This window comes from Triticum aestivum, chromosome 3B, assembly GCF_018294505.1.
Source record: "Triticum aestivum cultivar Chinese Spring chromosome 3B, IWGSC CS RefSeq v2.1, whole genome shotgun sequence".
In the NCBI taxonomy this organism is placed as follows: domain Eukaryota; kingdom Viridiplantae; phylum Streptophyta; class Magnoliopsida; order Poales; family Poaceae; genus Triticum; species Triticum aestivum.
The window spans coordinates 19,944,833-19,969,739 of NC_057801.1; the positions used below are offsets into that span (position 1 = coordinate 19,944,833).

The 24,907-nt window shown below is 47.2% G+C and overlaps 2 protein-coding genes and 1 pseudogene across 13 annotated transcripts; all 3 read right to left on the reverse strand.

The window, feature by feature from the left end:
* Positions 1 to 48: 48 nt before the first annotated feature.
* LOC123064420 (E3 ubiquitin-protein ligase SINA-like 3) lies at positions 49 to 1,522 on the reverse strand. The gene has a single exon (XM_044487909.1). The coding sequence runs from the start codon at positions 1,016 to 1,018 to the stop codon at positions 416 to 418; it is 603 nt and encodes a 200-aa protein (XP_044343844.1). The 5' UTR covers positions 1,019 to 1,522; the 3' UTR covers positions 49 to 415.
* A 5,204-nt stretch (positions 1,523 to 6,726) lies between these two features.
* Positions 6,727 to 23,652, reverse strand: LOC123068305 (serine/threonine-protein kinase Nek3). Of its 12 annotated transcripts, XM_044490865.1 has the most exons (17): positions 23,602 to 23,652; positions 11,919 to 12,261; positions 11,765 to 11,831; positions 11,596 to 11,661; positions 11,398 to 11,444; positions 11,265 to 11,307; positions 11,090 to 11,170; positions 10,957 to 10,999; positions 10,809 to 10,859; positions 10,662 to 10,703; positions 10,500 to 10,547; positions 10,343 to 10,411; positions 9,788 to 10,167; positions 9,348 to 9,490; positions 9,021 to 9,099; positions 8,080 to 8,372; positions 6,727 to 7,222 (listed from the first exon to the last, which is right to left on the reverse strand). In XM_044490865.1, exons 2-11 carry the CDS (start codon positions 12,002 to 12,004, stop codon positions 10,531 to 10,533), a joined length of 543 nt encoding a protein of 180 aa, XP_044346800.1. In that variant the 5' UTR covers positions 12,005 to 12,261; positions 23,602 to 23,652; the 3' UTR covers positions 6,727 to 7,222; positions 8,080 to 8,372; positions 9,021 to 9,099; positions 9,348 to 9,490; positions 9,788 to 10,167; positions 10,343 to 10,411; positions 10,500 to 10,530. The 12 variants fall into 12 exon arrangements, with proteins under 12 accessions (XP_044346800.1, XP_044346798.1, XP_044346799.1 ...); XM_044490863.1 differs by having other exon boundaries at positions 8,080 to 8,234; positions 9,868 to 10,411; XM_044490864.1 differs by having other exon boundaries at positions 8,080 to 8,261; positions 9,868 to 10,411.
* LOC123067173 (uncharacterized) lies at positions 12,585 to 18,031 on the reverse strand (annotated as a pseudogene).
* Positions 23,653 to 24,907: the final 1,255 nt, after the last annotated feature.

The window sequence follows — 24,907 nt, forward strand, 5'->3', positions numbered from 1 at the left end:
CCAAATGATCATTTAGTACTTCAGATACAATTTCACGGCGGTGTCACAATTTTCATAGCATCAAACATTTGATCCGGTGCCTCCCAAATCAGTAAAACATTCCTTACATGAACTGGAAAACCTAAACAGAGTGCACTTCATCGAAACAACTACGAAGCAGAGTCTGAGATCATAAAGCCTCTTAGCATATAGTACTTCCTTCGTTCCTAAATATAAGTTGTTTTAGAGATTTCAATAAGAACTACATACAGATCTATATAGACATATTTTAGAGTGTACATTCACTCATTTTGCTCCTTATGTAGTCCCAATTGGGATCTCTAAAAAGACTTATATTTAGGAACGGAGGGGGTACAAGTCATGAAACCCAAACAGTGAAGGCCGCAAACATCCACGCTGAACCTTACCACTTCAATCATACACCGCGTACCGGTTTCAGACATATGGGCTCACGCGCCTTTACTTTAGGATTAGGATCATCAATGGAGAATGTAAGCAAGGTACCCTTTCCATCATCAGCTATCTCATCTTTGAGCAGAATTAAGTTGTATCCCTTCGGTAGCCCATCAGACAACGATGAGCTTCGTATCTTGTAAACTGATATCTGATAATAGTCTGTCAAAAAGGAACCATAGGACATCCTACACTTGAACTTGGAGTTTGTAGCTTTAGGTTGGATGTAGACGACAGAGATGGCATGCCCGAATGCCTCTAGTGCCACGTTGAGCAGGAAAATTTCCCTGTCTTTGATACGAAGAAAATGTAGACCTGGTTCTAGGCTGAAGTTAACATCTTCGGAGTATTTGATGGTTGTACACGGCCACTTGTGCTGGGAGGCGCAATGTTCAAGGAGGGCGTCTGTTGGCCCTGCAAAGCTGCAGCTGGACACCGGGCAGAAACATGGGGCGCTCGGGCATGCCTTCTCATGCTCTTCTTTCTCGTAGTAGGTGAGCTTCTCTGCGCATCCATATTTTGCATTGGAGCAAGCGACCATGACTGATTCCATGAGACGTTCCATCCCTAAACAGCGCTTGAAGGTAGTTTCAGCAGAGCATAAGTGACAATTGTTGCGCACGAGCTTGGGACGGCAAGAAGAGCATATGAAATGCCCCACAGAACACTGGAACAGGAAGGATCAGCAGGGTCGTCACGTGAGAGTAACTTTTAACATAAATTAAAGTTGACGCACTACACAGCAACATAACAAGTTAGCACCACACAAAATTGTGCAACCATTCATGTAGGGGTTAGTTTTGGTATATGCAACATATTGGTCTGTAAATCTGTAACTGGCATACAACTCCAAAGGGGGGCGGACCAAACATATTGCTAGTAAAGAGGTATACATCATCCGCCCCTGATCCATACGCTACTAGGGAACAGCCGTGGACTAAAAAATGGTGTAAATAGTTGCTAAAAGTTTCAGTCTCAGACCAGAATGTTAGTGTCCTAATAAATTCTCTAAAAAAAAAGGGCAGCCCGGTGCATGTAGCTCCCGCTTGCGCAGGGTCGGGGAAGGGTCCGACCACTTTGGGTCTATAGTACGCAGCCTTTCCCTACATTTCTGTAAGAGGCTGTTTCCAGGACTTGAACCCGTGACCTCATGGTCACAAGGCAGCAGCTTTACCTCATGGTCACAAGGCAGCAGCTTTACCTCTGGGCTTGGCGGCAGCGGCGCGGCATCCGCGCCGTCACCTTGCTGAAGGTGTCGTCTTGGGCGAGTTGGGGGTGTGCACTGGCGTTTTGATGTGGTTTTCCGGCGAGCAGCGACATGGCAGTTGGAGGTAGCGCTGGGAAGCCAATTTTCACAAGATTAGCTCCTTGTATTTGTCTTGTAGACCGGCCGTGTGTGTGTGTGCGCTTGCCGGTGAGTCGGCGCAATTGCCATGGTAGGGGAGGGGATAGGGTTCCTCTCCCAGTGAGCAGCAACACGGTGTGGGCGGTTTAGACATTAATTCATTGAGCATTGATCTTATCTCAGCTACGGTCGCTTATCAACTCTGCTATTTGTTCCATCGGCGTCCTCGTCCTTCAACAGCTTCGTTTCTTCGTGTATGACTCAGTGAGCTGTGGTTGGGCTCTTCTCCTGGCGATCTTTGCTCAGTGGGTTGGTCATGCTGAGAATCTCCCTAGGTGCTCCAGAATATATTCCGTTCCTTTGCTCTAGGGTGAGTTGCTCCAATTTCCGACGGTCCGGCGCCCTTCGATCCAGGGTGAGGGGCAGGGGTCCCCTTCGGAATTGGAGAGGGAAGGTTCAATGACGGTGGTCTCCTTTCGGAGTGAAGGGTGTGTTCATCTCCACTAGGCGGGTCTTCCTCTTGAAGTTCTCTCGCTGTCATGCTTCGGTGTTTCATTCACGTCGAAGGGCTCCCTGAGCATTAAGCTAGTTTCACTGTAGTATCTTCTTGTGCTTTCTGTTGGGGTGCTTGTAGGCTGTTTTGGTAGCACCTTGTATCTGCCGCTTTTAGTTTCTTTGTTTTCTTTCTCGTTATAAGGGCGATTGTAATTCCTGGCCGGTTGATGGCTTTGTTAATTCAAAGCCGGGCTCTGCTTGAGCCTTCGTTCTAAAAAAAATACTCCAATCCATACTCTTTTAAAAAAACTTTCGATCATCTAACACATTAAGGTAGCACAAAGAACATCAAAAGTAAAAAAATTACATTCATATCCGTAGACCACTGAGCGACAACCACAGTCACTAGAGCAAATAGACGGGATGCCGCCATTATCAGCCCTCCCTCATCGGAGCGGGGCAAAACTTATTATACTAGACAATTGGCAAGTTGTCCCGTATATATGATCAGCTCACCAGAATTGCAATCGCCATCTATGATGAGATGCATAGATCGGAAGGATCCAACACGTACACACTCAAATAAAAACAAACGAATACCGGATACATTTAGATTCACCGAAGACAAACACTGAATGAGTCGCACAAGATTTATGAGTGTTGCTTCCTTGCATTTCTTTCTTTTGCACTTCGATGTAATATGTACTTCGTAGTATGGTTTTAGTAGACACTGCTCTTGTTTAGAGCATCTCCAACAGGCGCGCAACCGCGTGGCACGCTAAACTTTTTTTAGAGCGCCGAAATAGTTTTTTTTTTGCGTGCAGCAGGGCGCTGGCTTCAGCGACCGCTGCAAAATATGATGCGCGCGAGCAGCTTCAGCAGGCGAGCTAAAGATACAGCAAACACATAAAAAATAAATCAACAATAAATAGTTTAATTTATTACAACTCAAACAAATAGTTTATCTTCTAATAGAACAAATAGTTCAACAATACAACATCAAACTAGTTCTGTCGGCCATTCCACATTCACCCCTCCTCAATTAGATCCTTTTAAAGATCGTCATGCGTTTCGGCACGTCGAATGACATTGATAGGAGGCAACAAGTTGGGCCACCCTCACAGCCTTCTCCACACTCGCACGTGACATCCCAACAGCTCATACTGAGAATAATCTAAATCTTGCCTACGCTCATTCTCGATGATCATATTATGCATGATCACACAAGCGTTTATAATGTACCAAAGGATTTTTTGATCCCAAAATCTAGTCGGTCCTCTCACAATAGCAAATTGGGCTTGCAAAATTCCGAAAGCTCTCTCCACAATTTTCCTAGCCTCCGCCTGAGCATTGTGGAAATCAATATTTTTCTTACCTTCCGATTTTTTCAACGGCTTCACAAATGTTTGCCACTTTGGGTAGATGACATCCGCAAGATAGTAGCTATAGTTGTATGTATGGCCATTTGCTATAAACTCCACCGGTGTAGTTTCGCCATTTGCAATCTTATTCGTGAGTGGTGACCGATTAAGAACGTTGATATCATTCAAAGATCTAGGCATTCCAAAAAAGCATGCCAAATCCAAGTCTCCTAATCGGCCACTGCTTCAAGGATTATAGTGGAACCCTTTTTCTGGTCGTAGAATTGTCCATACCATGCCTTAGGATAGTTCTTCCAAGTCCAATGCATGCAATCTATTGAGCCAAGCATACCTGGAAACCCGCGAGCTTTGGTCATCTCCAAACGCCTTGCGGTGTCTTCAGCATTGTGAGCTCTCAAATATTCCGGACCAAACACTTGCACAATTCTGACTATGAAGCGCTTGACACACATAATGGTTTGACTCCCACCCATGGCCAAGTGGTCATCAACTAGATCCGTCGAATACCGTATGCCAACATAGGCAAAGCGGTTGTCACCTTTTGAAAGGTGCTATGCCCAACTTCTCCGGCGGCATTCCTTCTTTGCTGAAAAAAACGATCATGGCTCGCCAGTTTCTCTACAATGTGTTTGAATAACTCGATGCTCATCCTAAAACGGCGCCGAAAGTACGACTCGGGGTATGTGGGATTCTCCACAAAATAATGCCTCATCGATCTGTTGTCGGCATCGATCTTATCCCTCCAAATTTTCTGTTGACCCATAACCGAACCACCGTGCTATTTATTGACGTGCATAGCTAGGATCATTGTGAGGTCCTCCTCTTGTATATCAAATTCTTCATCGGAAGAATCATATGACAAACTCATCTGCAAATTTTAATTTAAATTAGTTTATAAAACTACAAACAAGATGCACCAAATTCATCTACAAAATGTAAAGTTGAAGCAATACATACCTTGCAAGCGTTTTGTCAAACACCTTGTGGGCGCCAAGCTGCAATGGGCTGTCGGGCACTATTCGTCGGAGGAATGGCGCGCTCTCGACGGGCGGCAGTGACGAGAGGAGGTGGAGGAAGCAGCGGCGACGTGCGGGGACAGGCGGGGGCAGGCCGACGGGTTGCCAGAGCAAATGGGGAAGGTGTGGGCGGCGGCGCCAGCGCCTGCATCTGGGGGTTGGTGAAGTCGTGCGCGAGTCATCGCTGTCCAGCGCGCGGGAGCGGGCGCGCCATGCCGTTTCCTTCCGCGCGTTGAACCCATTATACCACGCGCACGATTTTTGGTCGGCTGCTGGAGCATCCATTTCGGTTCCGTGCGCGCAAAAAAAATATTTTCTTCAGCACGCGGCTAAGATAGCGCGCCTGTTGGAGATGCTCTTAGAATTTCACTTCATGTGCCTGTAAGCTTAATTCGGAGCTGAACCTATATAATTGCCTTCTTTGCAGGGTCGCTCTCTACATGTAATTTCCAGTGCAGTAAAGTAATGGACTGATGGTGCCAACTTATTAAGCAGAGCCACTATGGTGGATGAATTCTAGTATTACCATAGTTTTGCGTATATTTTCCTTCCTGTAGTTTTATGGCAACTTTTCCCCCACAAGTGTGCAATCTATACTACTAGTATAATGCCCGTGCGTTGCCACGGGCCAAATATATATATATATATATATATATATATATATATATATATATATATATATATAGTACCATTCAAATAAATTGTAATTCATCATGTGGAATATCGGTTCTTCTAATACATATTTTTTCGTCCCATATATGGAGAGGGGGTGAAGTGAAGCTGCTGCCACTCACGATGGCGATGTTTGATGATGGTTTTGCGACGTGATTTTTTTGTACAAACTCAATTGTTCTAATCAGAAATGTTTATTGAAATTGACATAATACGGTTTTCATTCACACTGACAAGTATTCACTCTCACTCGCTTCTTTTTAGAGCAAAAGGCCCGAACCCAGTTCCTCCTAGAAAATGGGTGACAATGATACCCTTTATAGCCCCTAACAGTGCAACAATGTGATGTGGAAGAACTAAAAATAAAATGCTAAAAGCATGATTTACTAAGGATAACCATTCACATACCTAAACATAGTTCGTCGGTGTCAGCGCTTGATGATTCACAACCGAAGTGACAAGGCACGACGGAATAGCATAATAGACAATTAGGAATTGTAGCATCAAAAGAAATTGGAGCGATTCGAAGAGAAACAAGCGCTCGGTTAAACTAAGGCATCACGATGTCCAGGAATCGCGGGCCATCTGCGCGCCCTTCTTTTCCTTTTAATTAAGCAGGAGGAGCGGATGTGTGCACAATGACGTAATGTGCCTAGCAGCTAGGTGGACATGCTATTGTGGGGCCATTGGCTAATGAATGTTACTCCCTCCGCCGGAAATACTTATCCTAGAAATGGATAAAATAGATGTATCTATAACTAAAACAAGTCTAGATAAAACCATTTGTAGGACAAGAATTTCCGGACGGAGGGAGTAAGACTGAAAGATTATCATCAATTGTGCACTACATATCTGATCTTTACAATGCAACAAGACCAGGACTCATTTTTAATACAGCAAACAAAACATTAAATTAGAAATTGCGGGGTTGTTTGGCTGGAGGGACAGTAATTAGGGAGGGGTGGTGGGTGATGGATTATGATTTGAGGTTGAACTCCCACCGTTTTAGAAAGTTTAATATACCTTGGCACTTCATGATGATTCGTCACAGGATGCATTTCAAGATACAAATCAGCCACTCAGAGTTTTTGTCTGCCTTACCAAACATGGAAGTGACACTAAAACCAGAATTCACATGCCTAATCCCACCATGATCGCCCACCCTGTCCCTATTGATGCCAAAGCCAAACATGCGAGAGAAGATATATAGAACAATGCAATGTTGGACAAAAACTATCTTACATGAATAGTCCATTGTCATTCTCTAACAGCTAGCTTCTGGTTAGGATCACCAAATGTACTACTGGAGAATCAAACTACTAAGATCAATGCAAAGAGAAACTACCATTTGAAAAGTAGGCAATGATAAAAATAATAATTTAGAACCTCATTATTTGTTGACACCGTATAGCAATTAAAAACACAGAAGATATGTGACTGCTAATTACTCAACAAATGCATTATGGAAGCTTAAGTTCCATCTGTAATACCTGCAATGTTAGGAGTCATCTTAGCCCAAATAGGCATCATGGCCTTCTCATTTATCCAACCAGAAACCTCCTCTAACAAGGCATGGTCCTGTCAAAGGGTGACACATTTTTCGCTCGGGCATGCCATGTTGGCATGAGAAATAATCTCAAGAGCATCCTATTTAACCAAAAATGTTTCCATTCCAAATTACTCAACGTATTCAATAATCTCATGACATGCAACTTTGTTGCATCCTACACAAATATTCTGTCTTCGGTTGCTAGAACTCATTAAGAGTTGTCTCGAGTGTCCGATCACTGATATGTTCAATGTTCTGCCTTCAAATGATTGGACTCCTGGTTGCTCCATTAGTTTCTCTGCGCCCTGAACTGTGCATATAGCAGGGAGTTAGGTTAACAAAATTTACAGCATCCAAGGGCAGCTACCAGCCATAATTAAAACCTAACAGTTAGCCATAATGTCACATTACAAGACAAACCATTTGTGACATTGGTAAAATTGATGATTGTGTAGGTCCAATGCAGAGTGGTATCATCGATAGTCTTGTGCAGAATGGGACCAATGATGATGAACGACTTGAAAGAAAATGATGCCTCAAAATGTGTGCCAACACATCTAAAAAATATGTAAACTACAAAGATGACACGACGTGGTTTAGCTTTGCAACAGGAGAAAGATATCACACGTCCCTAGTCCAATAGGCAAACCATTGTAAAAATAGTAGCTAGTCCATAATTATTTAGTAAAATACTAACTGGCCAATTCCTTTGCAAAGAAATTAACAGGTTAATTCTTCATATCTTGTTAATAATTCTGACCTACAAAGAAAACATGTTGCTCTTGTTTTCAGCACGAAGTTACGTACCGGTACAAAGCACCCCTATGCATGTCCCAAAAGAACAATGCCCTATGGCGACATGGGAAATAACATGCGCCATAATGTAATTTACTTAATAATTAAGCACACAAGTCATCAGGGCATCAAAGAGAAGGCAAGAGAGATTTTTAGCTTATCTGCATCAGTACAGCTACACTAAAAGTGGCAATAACAAAGTATTTCAGCATTTAGGTTAGTATCTTGAAAAGGCCTTGCTTTTGACCTGGTGCTCCAATGCGTCTTTCATGGACTAAAAGAAACAAGAAGCCCATGATGAAAACACCCAGCAACACACAACTATTAAAGGGCCTATGGACTGATTCACAGAAGAGAAAATGTCGGACGTACTTTGTTTCCATGAGGGCCCTGCCGAATCAGCAAATGTCGGACGTACGGCGAACTCTGGCTGAGCGCACCGCTGAACACCATCTCCATTGTCTCCATGAGGGCCGTGCCGAATCAGAATTCTTGCAGTATCTCCAACCATGAGAATTCAACAGAAGCTGTGATGCAGATCCATCAACATCTAACTGAGTGGTTGAGGATTCGACATGTCATGATGATTTCTTATGGACATCATGATGAATAGTGATATCCATGCTATCGGTTAACAGTAGAAAAATATATTTTGAACCAAATACCTGCAATTATAAGAAAATTCGACCATGTTTAATAAAACAAATAAACAACTTCCAAAAATTTCTCAAAATTGTGGTTAATTAAATTCTGGGCATATGCTACCCCAACTAAATTCTATGGCCAAATGCAAGTGCAGAATTGGTGAAACAAATTAATTCCTACATTTTCACCACTAAACAAATCACAATTAGTCACACTGATCACACTCATACCCCTGGGTAGCTATCCAAACTGAATCTCCGGTCAGTTAATCACCAGAATTTACCAATTAAGAATTCAAAACACACTCACGCTCTCATTACTCCATGTTTGACGTGTAATAATAGTCATGATAAAAGACTTGGAATTTGCAGAGTAACATATTTCCCTTCTCGCCTACAAACACACTCATCCAAGAATTAATAGCTTAAATACCAAACTGGAGTGTGCGTAGACCTAGCTGGTCTAATTGATGGGCTGAAGCCAAATGCCAGTGCGTTGACACGAAATCATAAAATATAGACACAATGATCAAATTATTCTTTTAATTCAAAAATATGTTATAAGCATGATGGCATCTGGTTTCCATCATACAACGACAAATACTTGTGCATTGGTATAGGTCTTCAATAAATAAAGTAAGATAACACAAGTTATTGCATGTCTTCTACCTTTCACTCTCTTTGTCTATCACTTGGCTTCCATTCTCCCTTTCTCTTTCTCCCTCTCCACCTGCTCCTTGACACAATGCTATCACCATTGGTGAAGCTATGAATTAGGGATGAGTGCAACCAGAACAATTATATTATCATTAAGGGTTAATTGCAGAGTTAAACTGAATTCTGATTTCTAAATCATCAAATACAGAGTTGATTACAAGGTGAGCAAACAAAAATCAAAATTTACAAAGAGAAAAAAATCTAAAAGATATACAGGAGTAGCTAAATGTAACATCAGGAACCAATTCTCAAAAAGAGATTTAAGCTGCATTTTGGTACCTATGAGATCACAGGAGCAGGCCATCAGCGCTGACAGTTTCATTTTCATGGTTGAAGATCATAGCATTGCGTCACTTCGAGAAATCCGTACATTCCTCGAGAAATGATCCCAGGAAATGAATAACAAGATGGAGCATCAACTTCTGTAATAGAAAAATAATACAAAAGAATAAAGCTCTGGAAAAAAAATCTTACTTGCTCACATTGAGAGATAAAACGATAGTGTGTTGTTACTGTCCAGGTTGACAATTATAGAGTCATCAATAGCAAGTGTAGTCTTAATTTATAGAAGGACAATATAAATCTTGTATATAGAACTCATTCAACAGGTTTAGGAGCCTAAATGTAAGAACATGTATTGACATATCTTTAGTATTATAAATGAAGATAATTTTATGGTCTATTGACGCCATTTGATAAATTAAAAAGAAGGTTCTTACCTGCCACTGGGATGTGAACTATTGTCTAGAATTTCAGATAACCATGCACAATATTTGGTCGAGTATCGGTGTGAACTCACACATGCACACACACACAAACAAAGAAGCCCTCGTCCAACCCGGAAATGAAATCTTGCCCACGCACTCCGCAGGCGAGCTCGTCCAATCTCACTGCCACTCCGTCTCCCTGGCTGCCGTCCTCCGCCTCCATCCCTCGCCTCTCCACCTCCCCCATCCCCATGTTGCTTTCATCGACAACCACCCATTGCCGCTGCCTTCGATGTGGTTACCTTCACCACTGCCACCGCATCACCATGCCTCGCCATAATCTCCATGCCCTCATTGGTCACGTCCACAGATCAAATAGTAGGACCTACAAACTGGTTATACGCCCAAAAACTGAGCATGCAAGATCAATGTAAAACCAAACAAGATTCTGCAAACTGAACCACATATAACTCCCATGCAAAGAAGGGTACTCTGCATCAGTTCCATAATCACATGATAGACAATAGATACTGATTTCCTATCAGATGAGTAGACAATGTTGCGAACCTCCCCATGCGATTCTGCAAAGGGTTACAAAATCGTGGAAGGAAATTTGGGGAAACAATTGAACTCCTCCTAGAAAGGACAGAAATGACGAGTTAAATTATTTATTCTCAAGGGAAAGAATTCAGTAAGCTAATTAATACGTGCAATTGGAAATTACATTTTCTTTTCTTCTAAGGCACTCATTTGCTTCAGACAATATCTCTTCCTGCAAAATTATTCAGTGTACTGTTAGGAACAGTCAATTTTATATCTGAATAAATTTATGTGAGAAAAATTATGAATAGATAATATGATCAAATTTATTTTGTTAAGAGCATACCTTCCTCTAGAGACCAGTGAGATGAAGAAGCATCTGTTGTGTCTGCAATCGTGAAAATGATCAACATTTTGTGTCGTAACATATCGAGGACGACACACCCAAATTATCCCTAGCTTTTATGATGCATTAATTGCAAGGACAACTTACTGACGAAGCTAAAATCATCAGAAGTCGACACTTTAGCCAGCCCAAAATCACCTGTTTCAGACAACATATATAGTCGGAAACAGAAGATATTGCCGTCAGTTCTTTCAAGTATTTTTCATAGTAACTGATTTTATTAGAGTGTACTTACCGATCCGTATACTTTGGTCCTTTGTAAGAAATATATTTGAACACTGAAAAAAAGTACTATGCATGGTGAGCAACCGGCTAGGCTTAACTGAAATGAAATGTGAGTACCAGATAAAGGTTACAAATGTAACAACCTTGACATCTCGATGAAGGATATGATTGGCATGCAAGTAATTAAGCACCATCAGGAGCTGCACAAGCCACACACAGAGTTTCTGCATCCAGAAAAATTGGCATTGCAACGGGGCAAAATTCAGTAAGCGGAATTTGCGGCTACTGAACAAGACATATTACAGAGTAGTTGAGCACCTCCGAGAAATGGTTGCCCTTAGCCTTCTTAATGGCCTCTAGCCTGCAAATGCAGAGGGAAAAACAGAGAACCACAATTTCGTTACAGGTTCCAAATTTAGTTCAGAGCTCACTTCACAAGTTACACACATACATGTCCCCTCCCTCGCAGTAACCGATCACGATGCACACATAGCACCCCTGATGCCAACAACAAAAAACACTCATTTCAGACGTCGGCGGTCACATGAATCCTTCCGTTGGAACATTTTTTTCTTTTTGAAATTTTCAGTAGGAACATTGAAACGTTGCAAGATAAGATCATAAGAGAAGAGGGGAGGACCATTCTTACCTTCTCCACCCAAGAATCTTTGTATTCCATGATGTAAGGGCTCCTTACTTTTGCGATGAGCTCCATCTGCATGAACAAAATGCCGAATTTCATCCAAAGGTCAAACAAACCATGCATCTAAGTTGAATGCTAACATGTGACATGGCACAAAATAGGGAATGAAAGAGACCTCTTGGTGCGCGGATCGCCGGCACCTGACGGTCTGACGGGCGACCTGGGTCTTCTTCAAGACATACCTGAAACAAGGCATACTTGATATTCAGAGATGGTCCAGGGATTGTGGAGAGCAAGCAAGGGTGGAATTGCAATGGAGTTGCACCAACCTCTTCCTCTCAACATTGTGCCTCACCAGGAGCGCAGAGCCAAAGGAGCCCTTCCCAATCTGCTCCAGCACCTCGTATTGATCCATCTTCTTCTTCTTCTTCCCTAATCTGATTCAGCCCAAATAGCTTCTTCCCTGCCAAGAATCAAACGGCCCTGCTCGAGGGGAGTTCATCTCCATGGGTGGACGCAGCGGCGCGAGGCGAGCACAGGAGGAGTGTTCTGCGCGCCCCCGGAATCGGCCGGCCTAGATGGCGGCGACGGAGAGAGAGTTGGGTGAGTGGGAGGGGCGGATCTGGCCGCCGGCTGAGCCATCTCTCTCTCTCTCTCTCTCTCTCTCTCTCTCTCGTCCTTGGGTGCGGGTGTGGGGAGAGGGCGGCGGCGGTTGGGTGGCGCCTGCGGAGGAGTGTGTCATGACCCAAGGGGGAGGAGGGGAGAAGGGGATGAGATCTGATCGGAGAGGAGAAAGCAGGGATGAGGAGGGAGCTTGGCGAAGGGGAAAGGAGATTCAATATTCATTCTTGCTCCCCACGCATTCCGTCACGGTACATTAAGTAGCTGTCCCCGCGGGCTCACACACACACCCACGGTGGGCTGTGACCCAACACACCACATGGCCTCCGGCCCAAACACAACACACACACCAGTTGCGGTTCAGTTAACAGTAGTTACTGAACTGCACTTGCAGTCCGCTGCAGATCGTCATCTGCAGGCGTGACATTGCCCCCGTCTTGAGAAGAAGCTCCTTCCCAGATGCAGGCCGAGGGGTAGCGCTCCCTTAAGGTGGCATAGTCTTCCCAGGTTGTGGCTGTTGGGGACCGATTGGACCACTGCACTTGTAGCTGAATTACTGGCGCATCTCCTTTCTTCATCATACGACGCTCCACAATGGCCACTGGTTCCGTCTCACTGGTGACCAAATCTGGCACCTGCGGCAGCTCGGAGAAGACGGGAGTGTAATCAGGGGTGTACGGCTTCAGCTGAGAAACATGAAATACCGGATGGATTCGGCTGTCGGCTGGAAGATGAAGACGGTACGCCAGGTTGCCGATCCGTTCGGTCACCATGAACGGCCCGTAGAACTTGTAGGAGAGCTTCCGGCAAGGGCGATTCACAACCGACGACTGGGCGTACGGTTGCAGCTTGAGCAGCACTTGCTCGCCGACGTCGAACGCGCGCTCGGCACGGTGTCGATCAGCCTGCTTCTTGAAACGCGACTGAGCGTGAGCAAGCTGAGCACGGAGGCGTTCAGTGTGTGCTGCCCAGTCCAGATCCTCCACAGGTGTGCCCGGGGTTGAGTCGGCGCTGAAGTGAGGTAACCCCCCCCCCCCAGGTTGGGGTCAACGCCGTAGAGCGCTCTGAACGGCGAGCACTTGAGAGACGCGTGGTGTGTGGAGTTATACCAGAACTCTGCTGCCGGAAGCCACTTGCGCCATCGCCGCGGGTTGTCGTGGACGGCGCAACGCAGGTACATCTCCAGACACTGGTTGACCCGCTCCGTCTGGCCGTCCGTCTGGGGGTGGTAGGCGGTGGAGTAGAGGAGCTTGGTGCCGGCCGCAGTGAGCAGTTCTCGCCACATTGCACTGGTGAAGATCTTGTCGCGATCGGAAACGATGGAGCGAGGGACGCCGTGCAGCTTTATGACGTGCTCCCAGAACGCGCGGGCCACCTGCGCCGCCGTGAAGGGGTGATGGAGTGGCACGAAGTGCGCGAACTTGGTGAGTCGATCGACGACGACCAAGATGGAGTCGCAGCCTTCAGACTTGGGTAGACCCTCGACGAAGTCCATGGTCACATCTTGCCATGGCGCGTCCGGAATCGGCAGGGGTTGAAGCTTGCCGGCCGGGTGCAGGTTCTCGTGCTTGGCGTGCTGGCAGATGTCGCACTGACGAACGAAGTCTTCCACGGCGCGCTTGAGGCCGGGCCAGGCAAAGAGCTTGCGTACTCTGTGGTAAGTGGCTGTGGCTCCCGAGTGGCCCCCGACCGCGCTGTGATGAAGCGCGGCGATGAGCTTGGTCTGGAGCGCGGAGTTGGCGCCGATCCACAGGCGGCCGTGCTGACGTATTACTCCATTCTGCAGTGCCCGACCTTGATCGTCCTCGCCCACAACTGCCAGCTTGGCGAGCAGCTCTTGTGACTCAGGGTCAGTCTCGTAAGAGTTCGCCACCTCTTGCAGCCACTGGGGTTGGCACATGGACAGCGCGTCGAGCTCCAGCAGATGGCCGACCGGGACAGTGCATCCGCGGCGCCGTTGTCGACGCCTTTCTTGTAACGGAAGGAGAATTGGAGGCCAACCATCTTTGACATAGCCTTGCGTTGCAGATCGGTGACCAGCTGCTGATCGCCCAGTGCACACAAACTTTTGTGATCGGTGACAATCTCGAACGGGGCACGTTGCAGGTACGGTCGCCACTTGTCGACGGCCATCATCACGGCGAGGAATTCTTTTTCGTATGTGGAGAGCTTCTGATTCCGCACCCCTAGAGCCTTGCTGAGATAGGCGACAGGATGGCCATCTTGGGTGAGCACCGCGCCCACGCCCGTGTCACAGGCATCCGTTTCGATGGCGAACGGGCGTGTGAAGTTGGGAAGGGCCAAGACTGGCGTGCTCGTCATCGCCTGCTTGAGCATGTCGAACGCTCGCTGAGCCGTGTCGTTCCAAACAAACCCTTTCTTCGAGAGGAGCTGCGTCAGAGGCTTGGCGATGATGCCATAGTGAGGAACGAACTTGCGGTAATAGCCTGTCAATCCCAAGAATCCCCGCAGCTCGGTTGGTGTCGAGGGCACGGGCCAGGCCTGCATAGCACTGGTCTTGCTTGTGTCTGTGGCAACGCCGTCTTGTGAGATCACGTGCCCGAGGTACTCAATACTGGTTTGCGCGAATGAACACTTGCTGGCCTTGGCAAACAGCTGGTGCTCACGAAGGAGGTCCAAGGTGAGGCGCAGGTGTTGTTCGTGTTCTTGCAGGTCAAAACTGAAAACCAAGATGTCATCCAGGAAAATGATGATGAACTTACGGACATAACGGCCGAAGACTGTGTTCATCAGGCACTGAAACGTGGCTGGCGCGTTGCACAAACCGAATGGCATGACGCGAAAATGGTAATGGCCGTGATGAGTCTTGAAAGCTGTTTTTTCTTCGTCTTCTTCCCTCATACGGATTTGGTGATATCCCGCGCGCAAGTCGATCTTGGAGAAGTACTTGGCCCCGGCCAATTCGTCGAGCAGTTCGTCGACCACAGGAAGTGGAAATTTGTTCTTCACTGTTGCTGTGTTCAGTCGTCGAAAATCAACACAAAAGCGCCAGCTGCCATCCTTCTTTTTCACCAATAGCACGGGTGCAGCGTAGGGACTCATGCTGTGCGCGATGAGGCCCGAGTCGAGCATCTCCTTAACTTGCCGTTCAATCTCATCCTTCTGCGCCGGTGAGTAGCGATACGGCTTTGTGTTGATCGGCGGAGTGCCTGGTTCCAGGTTGATGCTGTGATCGTATTGGCGACGTGGAGGTAGGGTGGTTGGTTCTGCAAACACATCTTGATACTCGCGCAGAACCTTCTGAATGTTGGCGGGGACCGGTGCAGATGGTGGTTCATCAGTTTTCTCCACGGTGACCAGAGCCGCTGTCCAGATATCGTTGGCTATTTCCATTCTGTGTAGCTCATAAGCATCTAGCTCTGAAATTGGAGGCCTACTGGTGTTTGTGATCCCTTGGAGTTTCACAGCCTTGCCCTCGGTGTCAGACTGAATCGTCTTCAGTTCCCAGTGGCACAACATCGGACTGTGGGCAGAGAGCCAGTCCATTCCCAGCACGCCATCGTAGGCACTCAGTTGCAATACCCGAAGATCAGTGTGGAATGTGTGACCGGGCACTTGCCAGGCCAGTTTGCGCACCATTCTGTTGCATAACAGCCGTTGCCCATTGGCCACCCGAACAGACACAGGAGGCAGATCTTCGGGCTTGGCAGCAATCCGGGCAGTGAAGTGTTCACTAATGAAACTGTGGGAACTCCCGGAGTCGACCAACAACAGCATGACCTGATCGCCTACTTGAGCGCGTAGGCGAAGTGTAGATGGCCCTTCCTCGCCGGACATGGCATGCTGGCTCAGGGAGCAGCATTCGGGTTCCTGTTGAGCTGGTGCATCCAACAACTGAAGGGCGTGCACCGTGTCGTCGGACAGAATTTCTCCGAATTCCCCCACTTCAATCATCAGAATCTGCCCCGTGCGTTTGCACTGATGCTCGCGGGAGTACTTATCCCCACAACGGAAGCACAAGCCATTAGCTCTTCGGAATTCTCGTAGTTGTCGTTCCCGAGCAAAATCATCGTTCGCTGGCCGCAGTTGCGCTGGTGCTGGCCGGACTGGAATGATGGCTGCTGTAGATGCGTGAGGAGGTGGGCGACCCACTGGCACGATCCGATGGCGTTGTGTGCGTTGTCGCTCCAACTCCTCTTCCTGAATCCTTGCAAACACTGCTGCTCGAGTGATACTGGAGGGGGCCTGAAGGCGGACGCCCAGCCGGAGTTCATCCTTGAGGCCCAGCAGGAACTGTGAGATGAAAAGCTGCGGGCTCAAGTGCGGATCCAGAGACAGCAAGTGATACATCGATGTCTCGAACTGCTGGCGATACTCTTGCACGCTCCCAGTCTGACGCAATTGCACTAGCTGATGCATCTGCGCTTCGAATTCTTCAGGTCCAAACTCTGCTTCCACTGCTGTCCTGAAGGCGGGCCACGACAGAGCAGGGTGCGTCTGTTTGTACGCCTGAAGCCACATGGCTGCAAGCCCATCCATATACAGGCCGGCGATGGCGACCCAACTGTGCTGCGGCACCCGGTAGAGCTCAAAGTAAGAGAGACACCGCTCCAGCCAGATGCGCGGCGCGTCGCCGTCGAAACGGGGGAAGTCATGCTTGGGCGGCTTGGTGTATTGCTCGGCGCCCCGCTCGTACGCCGTGGGAGAGTTTTGCAGCAGCAGGGGCGGCCCGTGGTTGACGAGCCGGGCGAACGGCAGCTGCGCTGCGCCCTCCGTGTAGAGTGGTGGTGGCGGGGGTGGACGGGTCATCGTAGGCGGAGGTGGTGGTGCGGGGTGGAAGGGGCCTGAGATCGTCGACGCTCCGGACCCAGATGCCCCGAGATGGCTTGTCGCGGCGGGATCGACAGGCGGAGGGGATTTGCGGGCCTCATCCACATCCGCCTGCGTCAGATCGATCTGCTTCGCCAAGTGCTTGAGCTCGTTGGAGACTTGGTCGTTGTAGGCGACTTGTGCGTGGTGGCGCTCGTCGGCGGTCTTCTGGTGGTTGTCGAGGCGGCGCAGGATGGTCTCGAGGAGGCCTTGCATCTTGTCGGTGGTTTCCGTCATCGCATCCAGCACGCGACGGGTCTGCGCGGAGGGCTTGGACGGTGCCGTGGTCGCGATCCAGATCAAAGCGAACCCCGAGTAGGATTTCGAGCGAGCGCGCCGGGGCAGCTCGCACCTAGCTCGGTGGGTGTTACCGCCGATCGAGGACACAGCGACAGCGACGGTGGTGGCGGAAAAAAAAATTCGGAGGCTCTGATTACCAGATTGTCATGACCCAAGGGGGAGGAGGGGAGAAGGGGATGAAATCTGATCGGAGAGGAGAAAGCAGGGATGAGGAGGGAGCTTGGCGAAGGGGAAAGGAGATTCAATATTCATTCTCGCTCCCCACGCATTCCGTCACGGTACATTAAGTAGCTGTCCCCGCGGGCTCACACACACACCCACGGTGGGCTGTGACCCAACACACCACATGGCCTCCGGCCCAAACACAACACACACACCAGTTGCGGTTCAGTTAACAGTAGTTACTGAACTGCACTTGCAGTCCGCTGCAGATCGTCATCTGCAGGCGTGACAGAGTGGAGTGGAGTGGAGGCCGGCGGGGTTGGGGAGAGGATGGAGGTGGGCGATGGCGGCCGCCGGAGGCAGGGCCAGTCGACGAACACCCATGCAGCGGCGGCCGCGACGGCGGCGTGAGGAACCCTAGCGCGCGCGAGGGGCTAGGCGACAGGAGCGACTTGTCGCTGCGTTTTTCTTTTGGACGGGAGATCGGGAGGAGCAGAGATTTCCTGAGGGCTGTTTTTTTCTTCTGCATTGCGTGGGATGGGGTGGGGTGGGGTGGGGGAGATGGCGAAAAAAACCAGCGAAAATAAACCGTCTCGGCTGAGTGGGAGGTGGAAGCAAGTACCAAAGAAGTACCAAAAAAGACCGGCTGAGGTGGGACAAAAATAAAACCCGGAACGCGACCTACCAACTGAGACATTAGGAGTTTAGATCATCCCTTATAAATGACATGACTTGTATACCTTAGAGTGAGAGTTGTTTCTCTATTAATGAGAATTTCGTTTACTGTGTTTTGATTTTTTTTTCTTTCTATTCGATATTATTATGGATGTGAAATTCCTTTACCCTGAAAGGAAAGTCATGACTTCACTAACAATCATTAAGCATCTACTTGGCCTTAATAGTTGAGAGTTGAGAGAATATATAGTCAGCTGAAAAGCAAAACCAGTCATTACGCTGGTATCTCAGGTTTGTCGGTGTTGCTTCCTTGCATTTTCGCTATTTCACTACGACAGGGTCAAAAAACGTCGTCGTCGTCGTTTGAGATGGAGACGCCGCTGCCGGATACGTCGCCCTCTTCTTGGGCGGCAACAGCGATGGATCGATGATGGTGCGGAACCTGTGCTGGAGCTGGACGCCCGTCGTCGTCGTCGTCGTCATCCCAAAAGAATTCGTTCCACGATCTCTTCTTCGGATACGGGAAAATAGGTACTAGAACATGACAGGGCGGGCGTGTAGGAATATAAAGATCGGTCCTCCAGTTCCATATGGTGGTCTAGAGTCGGAGACGGTCCACGGCGGTTTCGTTCCGAGTGCCGTCCGGAATCGGCCGGGAAAAGATTTTTTTTACAGGATTTCAATAATTTTAAAAACTAATTTCAAATCTTTCGGAAAAACAGATTTCAATTATATCAAAAAACTAATTTCATCCATTTCTACAAGTTGTTTCAATTCTTTCAGAAAACATGTCTCAATAATTTCAAAAGCTAATTTCACTCTTTTCAATAAACTGATTTCGGTTCTTTAGAAAAATAGATTTCAATAAACTAACTTTGCACATTTTTAAAAATTAATTTCACTCTTTCAATAAATTGAACTCAATAATTTTTAAAAACTGGTTTCAACTCTTTAAAAAAACATATTTCAATTAATTTTAAAACTACGCTCACTCATTTCAGAAAACTAATTTCAAGTATTCCAATAAACTAATTTAACACATTTCAATAAATCAACTTTGGTAATTAAAAAATCCGTTTGTCTTTAAGAAAATAGTTTCAGTTATTTGTAAGAACAAATTTCACTTTGTTCAATAGACTTATTTCACTTTTAAGGACATGCAAGAGAATGTTCCAAAGCTGGTACTTGAATAAATGTTCCATGAAAAATCTCTTGTTAACTCGATCGACCTGGTAGACAAAGGGGGCAATGTCTTTCGGCCTTGTCTCATCCAACCATCACGCATCCCATAATGGTGCCTTGTCCCCATTGTCGATGGTGAATCAGGTATAGGTGTAGAAGAGCTTCGTATCCACGGCATCACAAAGTTTTCCCATGCCAAACCACAACCTGCTTGGGCCAGTCCATTCAAGCCATGGCCAACGTAACCGCATTGCCCTTGCAATTTTTTTTAGATGGATCACACCGAGACCGCCAAGGTGGGTGGGGCGGCAGACAGTTTCCCAATTAATCTTGCATTTCTCTCTCAAGGTCCTAACAAGCCGGCGATTCAGGCCTGAACCGACTGGGGGATGTGCCAATCGCGGGTTTGCTTCCTCCTGATAACACCACTCTTCAGGCCTTGCATGTTCCTTGCAGCATCCTTGACGACCAGTATGGTGGCGCATCCAGTACCAGCAGGCGCGTGCGGGTGCTCTGGGACAACCTGCCAGCATCCATGGCAACTTGGGAAGACCTGGACGAACTTCGTCGCCATTTTCCAGCAGCACCGGCTTGGGGGCAAGCCGGCTCACAAGGAGGGGAGAATGTAATGGTGGGACCCATGGTCAGCGACCCAGATCAGCCAGGAACCGAACTAGCCAAGAAGGGACCGAGCCAGGAGGAGTAGCTGAGTCATGGTCGTGTATTAAAGGGCCAAGTGTGGCCAGTTGTAAGGCGTGATGTGATTTAATCGAACCAAACGGAGAGAAGCTGATCTTCCTCCTCCTTATCCCCTTCCTCTCCCTTCGTCCCACCTACTCTCTCCCGCGTCTTCCCCTCCTCGATCGTAGGCTAGATCGGTCCCCTTACACCTCCATGGATGCCGAATTTGAAATGACCAAAATTCAAATTTGGATGTTTCATTTTAAAAAATACACATATACTTAGAGACATATTGCGCAAGTGTGTAAATTTTCAGGATGAAATATGTTAAAAATGAGTGCTGCACACAAAAAAATCAGAGGCTTTTCGGTAGATGCACGATTCATGCCCAAAGAGCATGAGTTTATTGTTTTTGCACATATGGCATTCAAGGTATTTTATCCTAAAATTTTACACACATACACATCAAATCCATTTTTACTTGTACAATTTTTTCTGATATTTTTTAAAATTGGGAAGTTTCAGTTTTGAATTTTACAAAAATTCCAGCCTCCATGGAGGCCGAGCTCCAAAAAACCACACTCCTGGAACACCTGCTATGTATTACTCCCTCCGTTCCAAAATAGTCAAGTTCTAGGATTTTTCTAAGCCAATCCTTTTAAAGTTTGATAAAAAAATATAGAAAAATCACTACGGGAAAATCACGTTTTGCCGTGTGAACAACTATAAGCCGAGTGCTTTTTTTCGGGTACTCGGCTTATGTGTGTATAAGCCGAGCCTTCAGGAGAAAACACCCGGCAACTAGAAAGGACTCGGCTTATAGCTGTTTGTAAGCCGAGTCGTACAAAAAAGCTCTCGGCTTACATGTACCACACGGTATATGCTGAAAAAAGCACTCGGCTTATAGGTCGACCTCGGCAAAAACATCTGCCACGTGGCTATAGCGGATGTAGGTAACGGCACCGTCACGGAGCAGCCTATAAACCGTGTACCATAAAGCAGTACTCGGCTTACATGGCATATAAGCCGTGTGCCCCGGAGAACACACGGCTTATATGGCATATAAGCCGTGTGCCCATTGTGAAAGCAATCGGCTTACATTTTTGTAGATTTTTTACTACCCATAAGATTTATGCAAAAATGATTTTCATTGCATTTATGTTTACTACTTTAAAATTATTTCTTTCTCACCCCCAGTGGAAGGGCCCACCCATACTTCTGCTGCAATTTCCTGAGTTGAAACCCTACAATGCAAAAAATATCTCAAACATTGCAGGCAGGCCCGAAAAATGCCAGGGTCTAGCACGTGTCATGCGATGGCCTCTTTTAAGAGTACAAGAAGTTTCAAGGCCAACAACGCAACGAGCCCCACACTTCCTTCACAAACTGGACACGCCATCTTGATAGCTAGGTACTACCTCGGAGACGGTGCAGTTTACAAGCAGCCTCCGGGCAGGCTTATGCGGAATACGCTGAGATTTTTACCACACACTACAGGGCCATATCAAAACACCATGCCAGGTGCCGAGGAATTTCGTCATCGTATGATTTTTCGTGGATTAATTAGAAAGGGTGCATCCTCCACTGAGGTACGTTCGCACCCTCGGTGGCGGGGCCCACCCCTCCTTCTGCAGCACAAGGCCTACACATGTCGTGCCAGGTCCCGAGGTTTTTCAGCATCATATGATTTTTGAGGATTTAAAGAATTGGTTCAGGCATGCCGCCGAGGTAATTTCGTCCCTCGGTGGCTGGCCTGCCCTTCCCTTGTCTGCACAAGGCCTACGCATGTCGCAAAGACATCACATAGGATTTTCCATGCTGCTTCTGGGCATGATTTCATGTGGCGCCTTGGAGATCTGCAATTTTCGGCGCTGAAACCCTAGCAGTGCAATAAATGTCTCAAATATTGCAGGCGGGTCTAAAAAATGCAGGGGCCTGGCATGTGTCATTCGTTGCCCTCCTTTGAGAGCACGAAAAGTTTCAAGACCATTGGAGCAACAGGACCTACACTTCCTTCACAAACCCGACACGTTCCCTCTCGGTACCCAGAGACTACCTTGGAGATGATGTAGTTTACAAGCGGCCTCAGATGAGGCCTATTAGAAACACGCCCAAAATTTTACCACACCCTACAGGGGCCATGTGATGACACCATGGCAGCTCCCGAGGATTTCCGGAATCATATGATTTTTCGAGGATTTGAACGGTTAGAACAGGCATGCCGCCGAGGTAATTTCGCCCCTCGATGTCTAGGCCTGCCCCTCCCTCATCTGCACAAGGCCTACGCATGTTGCAAAGACATTACATAGGATTTTCCATGCCGCTTCTGGGCATGATTTCATATAGCGCCTTGCAGATCTGCAATTTCCGGCGTTGAAACCCTATCAGTGCAATAAATGTCTCAAATATTGCAGGCGGGTTCAAAAAATGCAGGGGCCTGGCACGTGTCATTCGATGGCCTCCTTTGAGGGCACGAGAAGTTTCGATGCCAACGGAGCAACAGGACCCGCACTTCCTTCACAAACCCAACACGTTCTCTCTCGGTACCCATAGACTACCTCGGAGATGGTGTAGTTTACAAGCGGCCTAAGGTGAGGCCTATTCGAAATGTGCCCAAACTTTTACCACACCTTACATGGGCCATGTGATGACGCCGTGCCAGCTCCCGAGGATTTTCGGCATCGTACAATTTTCCGAGGATTTAAACAGTGCGAGAGTGGGTAGGAAGACCGCTCGCACGTGCGTGCGGCCCAATGTTGGTTCGACATGTAACAATGACCTAATATATGTATGAAATAATCAATGTTGGGGATATCACTTATCGGGAAATTATCGGTCGACCGAGATAATGCGTAAATTGGCCAGTCTATGGGCATATCAGCCGATTTATCGCCATATCGGCCAATTTATCTTATTGGCTAGACACCGAAGAGATAAATCAACCGGTTTATCGGAATATCAGCTGATATCTTGAACAGTGGAAATAATGAAATAAGGGGAGAGGTTTCATTTATGAAAACAATGAAATAAAAATACAATAATAAGAAAATACAATAAGAAGAAAATAACTTAAGTATAATAAAAATACAATAAAATAAAATACAGAAATTATTAAAAGTAAAACTAATAAACTTTTTTGTATTGAAATAAAAGAAGAAAAAATTATAAACCGTGTATCTAGCTATGACACTCGGCTTACCCAGCGCGGGACTTACCAAAAATACACGCGCGCAGAGCTCATTTTTGGCCCAAATCGACCGCGCGCATAACTCAGTTTTGGCCCCAAACCGCGCCGCCCCCTGTCTCTCCCCCCGCGCCGTCCCTCTCCTCGCGCCGCCGCGAACCCTCCACCCACCGGCCGCCTCGCCGTCACCCCCTCCCCCCCCCCACCCCCCGGTGCCGCCCTCTACTCGGCGCACAGATCTCCCCCGCCCCCTCCCCGAGCACGTGGAGCCCCGAGCTGGCCCGAGCGGCCCTCCCATCGGCGCCGCCGCCCCTTCCCGTCCGCTAGGGTTTAGGTCGCCCGGCCATCTCCGCTGCACCACCTCCGCCGGCAGGTACCTCTCTCTCTCTCTCTCTCTCTCTCTCTCTCTCTCTCTCTCTCTCTCTCTCTCTCTCTCTCTCTCTCTCTGGCCTATTTCTCTGTTGTCCAGGGCGGGCTCCTCCGGCGGCAAGGTGCTCCGGCAGTCCGGCGTGCCCCTGCTGATCTCCTCCTCGTGCAAAAACGACATCAGCAACCAGGTATTGGTTCCCCCCCCCCTCCCCCAATTGCATCTTCAGGAACAAATGCATGTTCTGTTACATATTTGGTTCACTTTGCATCTGTCCATTACTTTGTAATTTTATTTGAATCAATTGTGATGGACACAGCAGCAAGTGTATGAGATATGATCATGGATTTGGTTGGAAATAAGGCTGACGTACATAAAAAACTGCATTTTGGAAAATGGGGACCCCCTGGTTTGGTTCTGTAACCTGGAGTTGGTACTTGACCCCCTGGTTGGAAATAAGGCCGCCCCATTTTTGCTCTGTTCTCAAATTATGTAGGTTTGTATTGTCGGGAGGGAACTTGACCCCCTGATTTGGTTCTGTAACCTTGAGTTGGTACTTGTTGACACTGCTTTTGTTTCCGTTTTCGCTTCAAAAATAAATAAATGCATTTTGTCTACCCAGGTGTTCATGTGCTGCAAGAATACCAAACTAATGAAATAGCACGCTGGCTAAATACAAGTGTTCATGAGCTGCAAGAGTTCCCTATCTGCTAGATGTTTACTGAAAATGCTCACTTGGTTTTACTTCTGATGCAAATCCTTGATTCCACCGAGAGGGCCATGGAGCATATATGAATTTCCTCTTTGTGCTCTCTGCCAACATCTCTTTAGAAGAAAATATTTGCCCCCCTTACAAGTTAAAGGCACAAGCAAACATTACAAATGCTAGAATTCATACATATATTGTAATCTAGTGAATAAGTCATTGTCAATTATACGTTAAGCTTGTGGAAATACAAGTGTTGTCAATTTAAATACAAAAGGAGTGGCCAGAGCACGTATCTGGTTGAGTGTGGTGTCCACGCTCCCTTCGCTACCATATCCACATAAGGGTCTCATTGTCAAACCAGTCGGTGTGAGGTAAGTGCTTATGTGGACTCTTACTTGCGTCTTTACATTCAAGATTTTTTGCAGATACTAACTTACTTGCCTTTTCATTGTGCAGGGCCTGGTGGTTCTTGGAGAAGACATAAAGGTGCCACGCCAGCCAAGCAGCATCATTGGATGTCTTTGCAGGCACTATTACCCTGGCCTGGTCCCCATAGGAGACGGTGAGGAGGAGCCTGCTTGGTCTTGGGAGCATTGGAAACGCACTC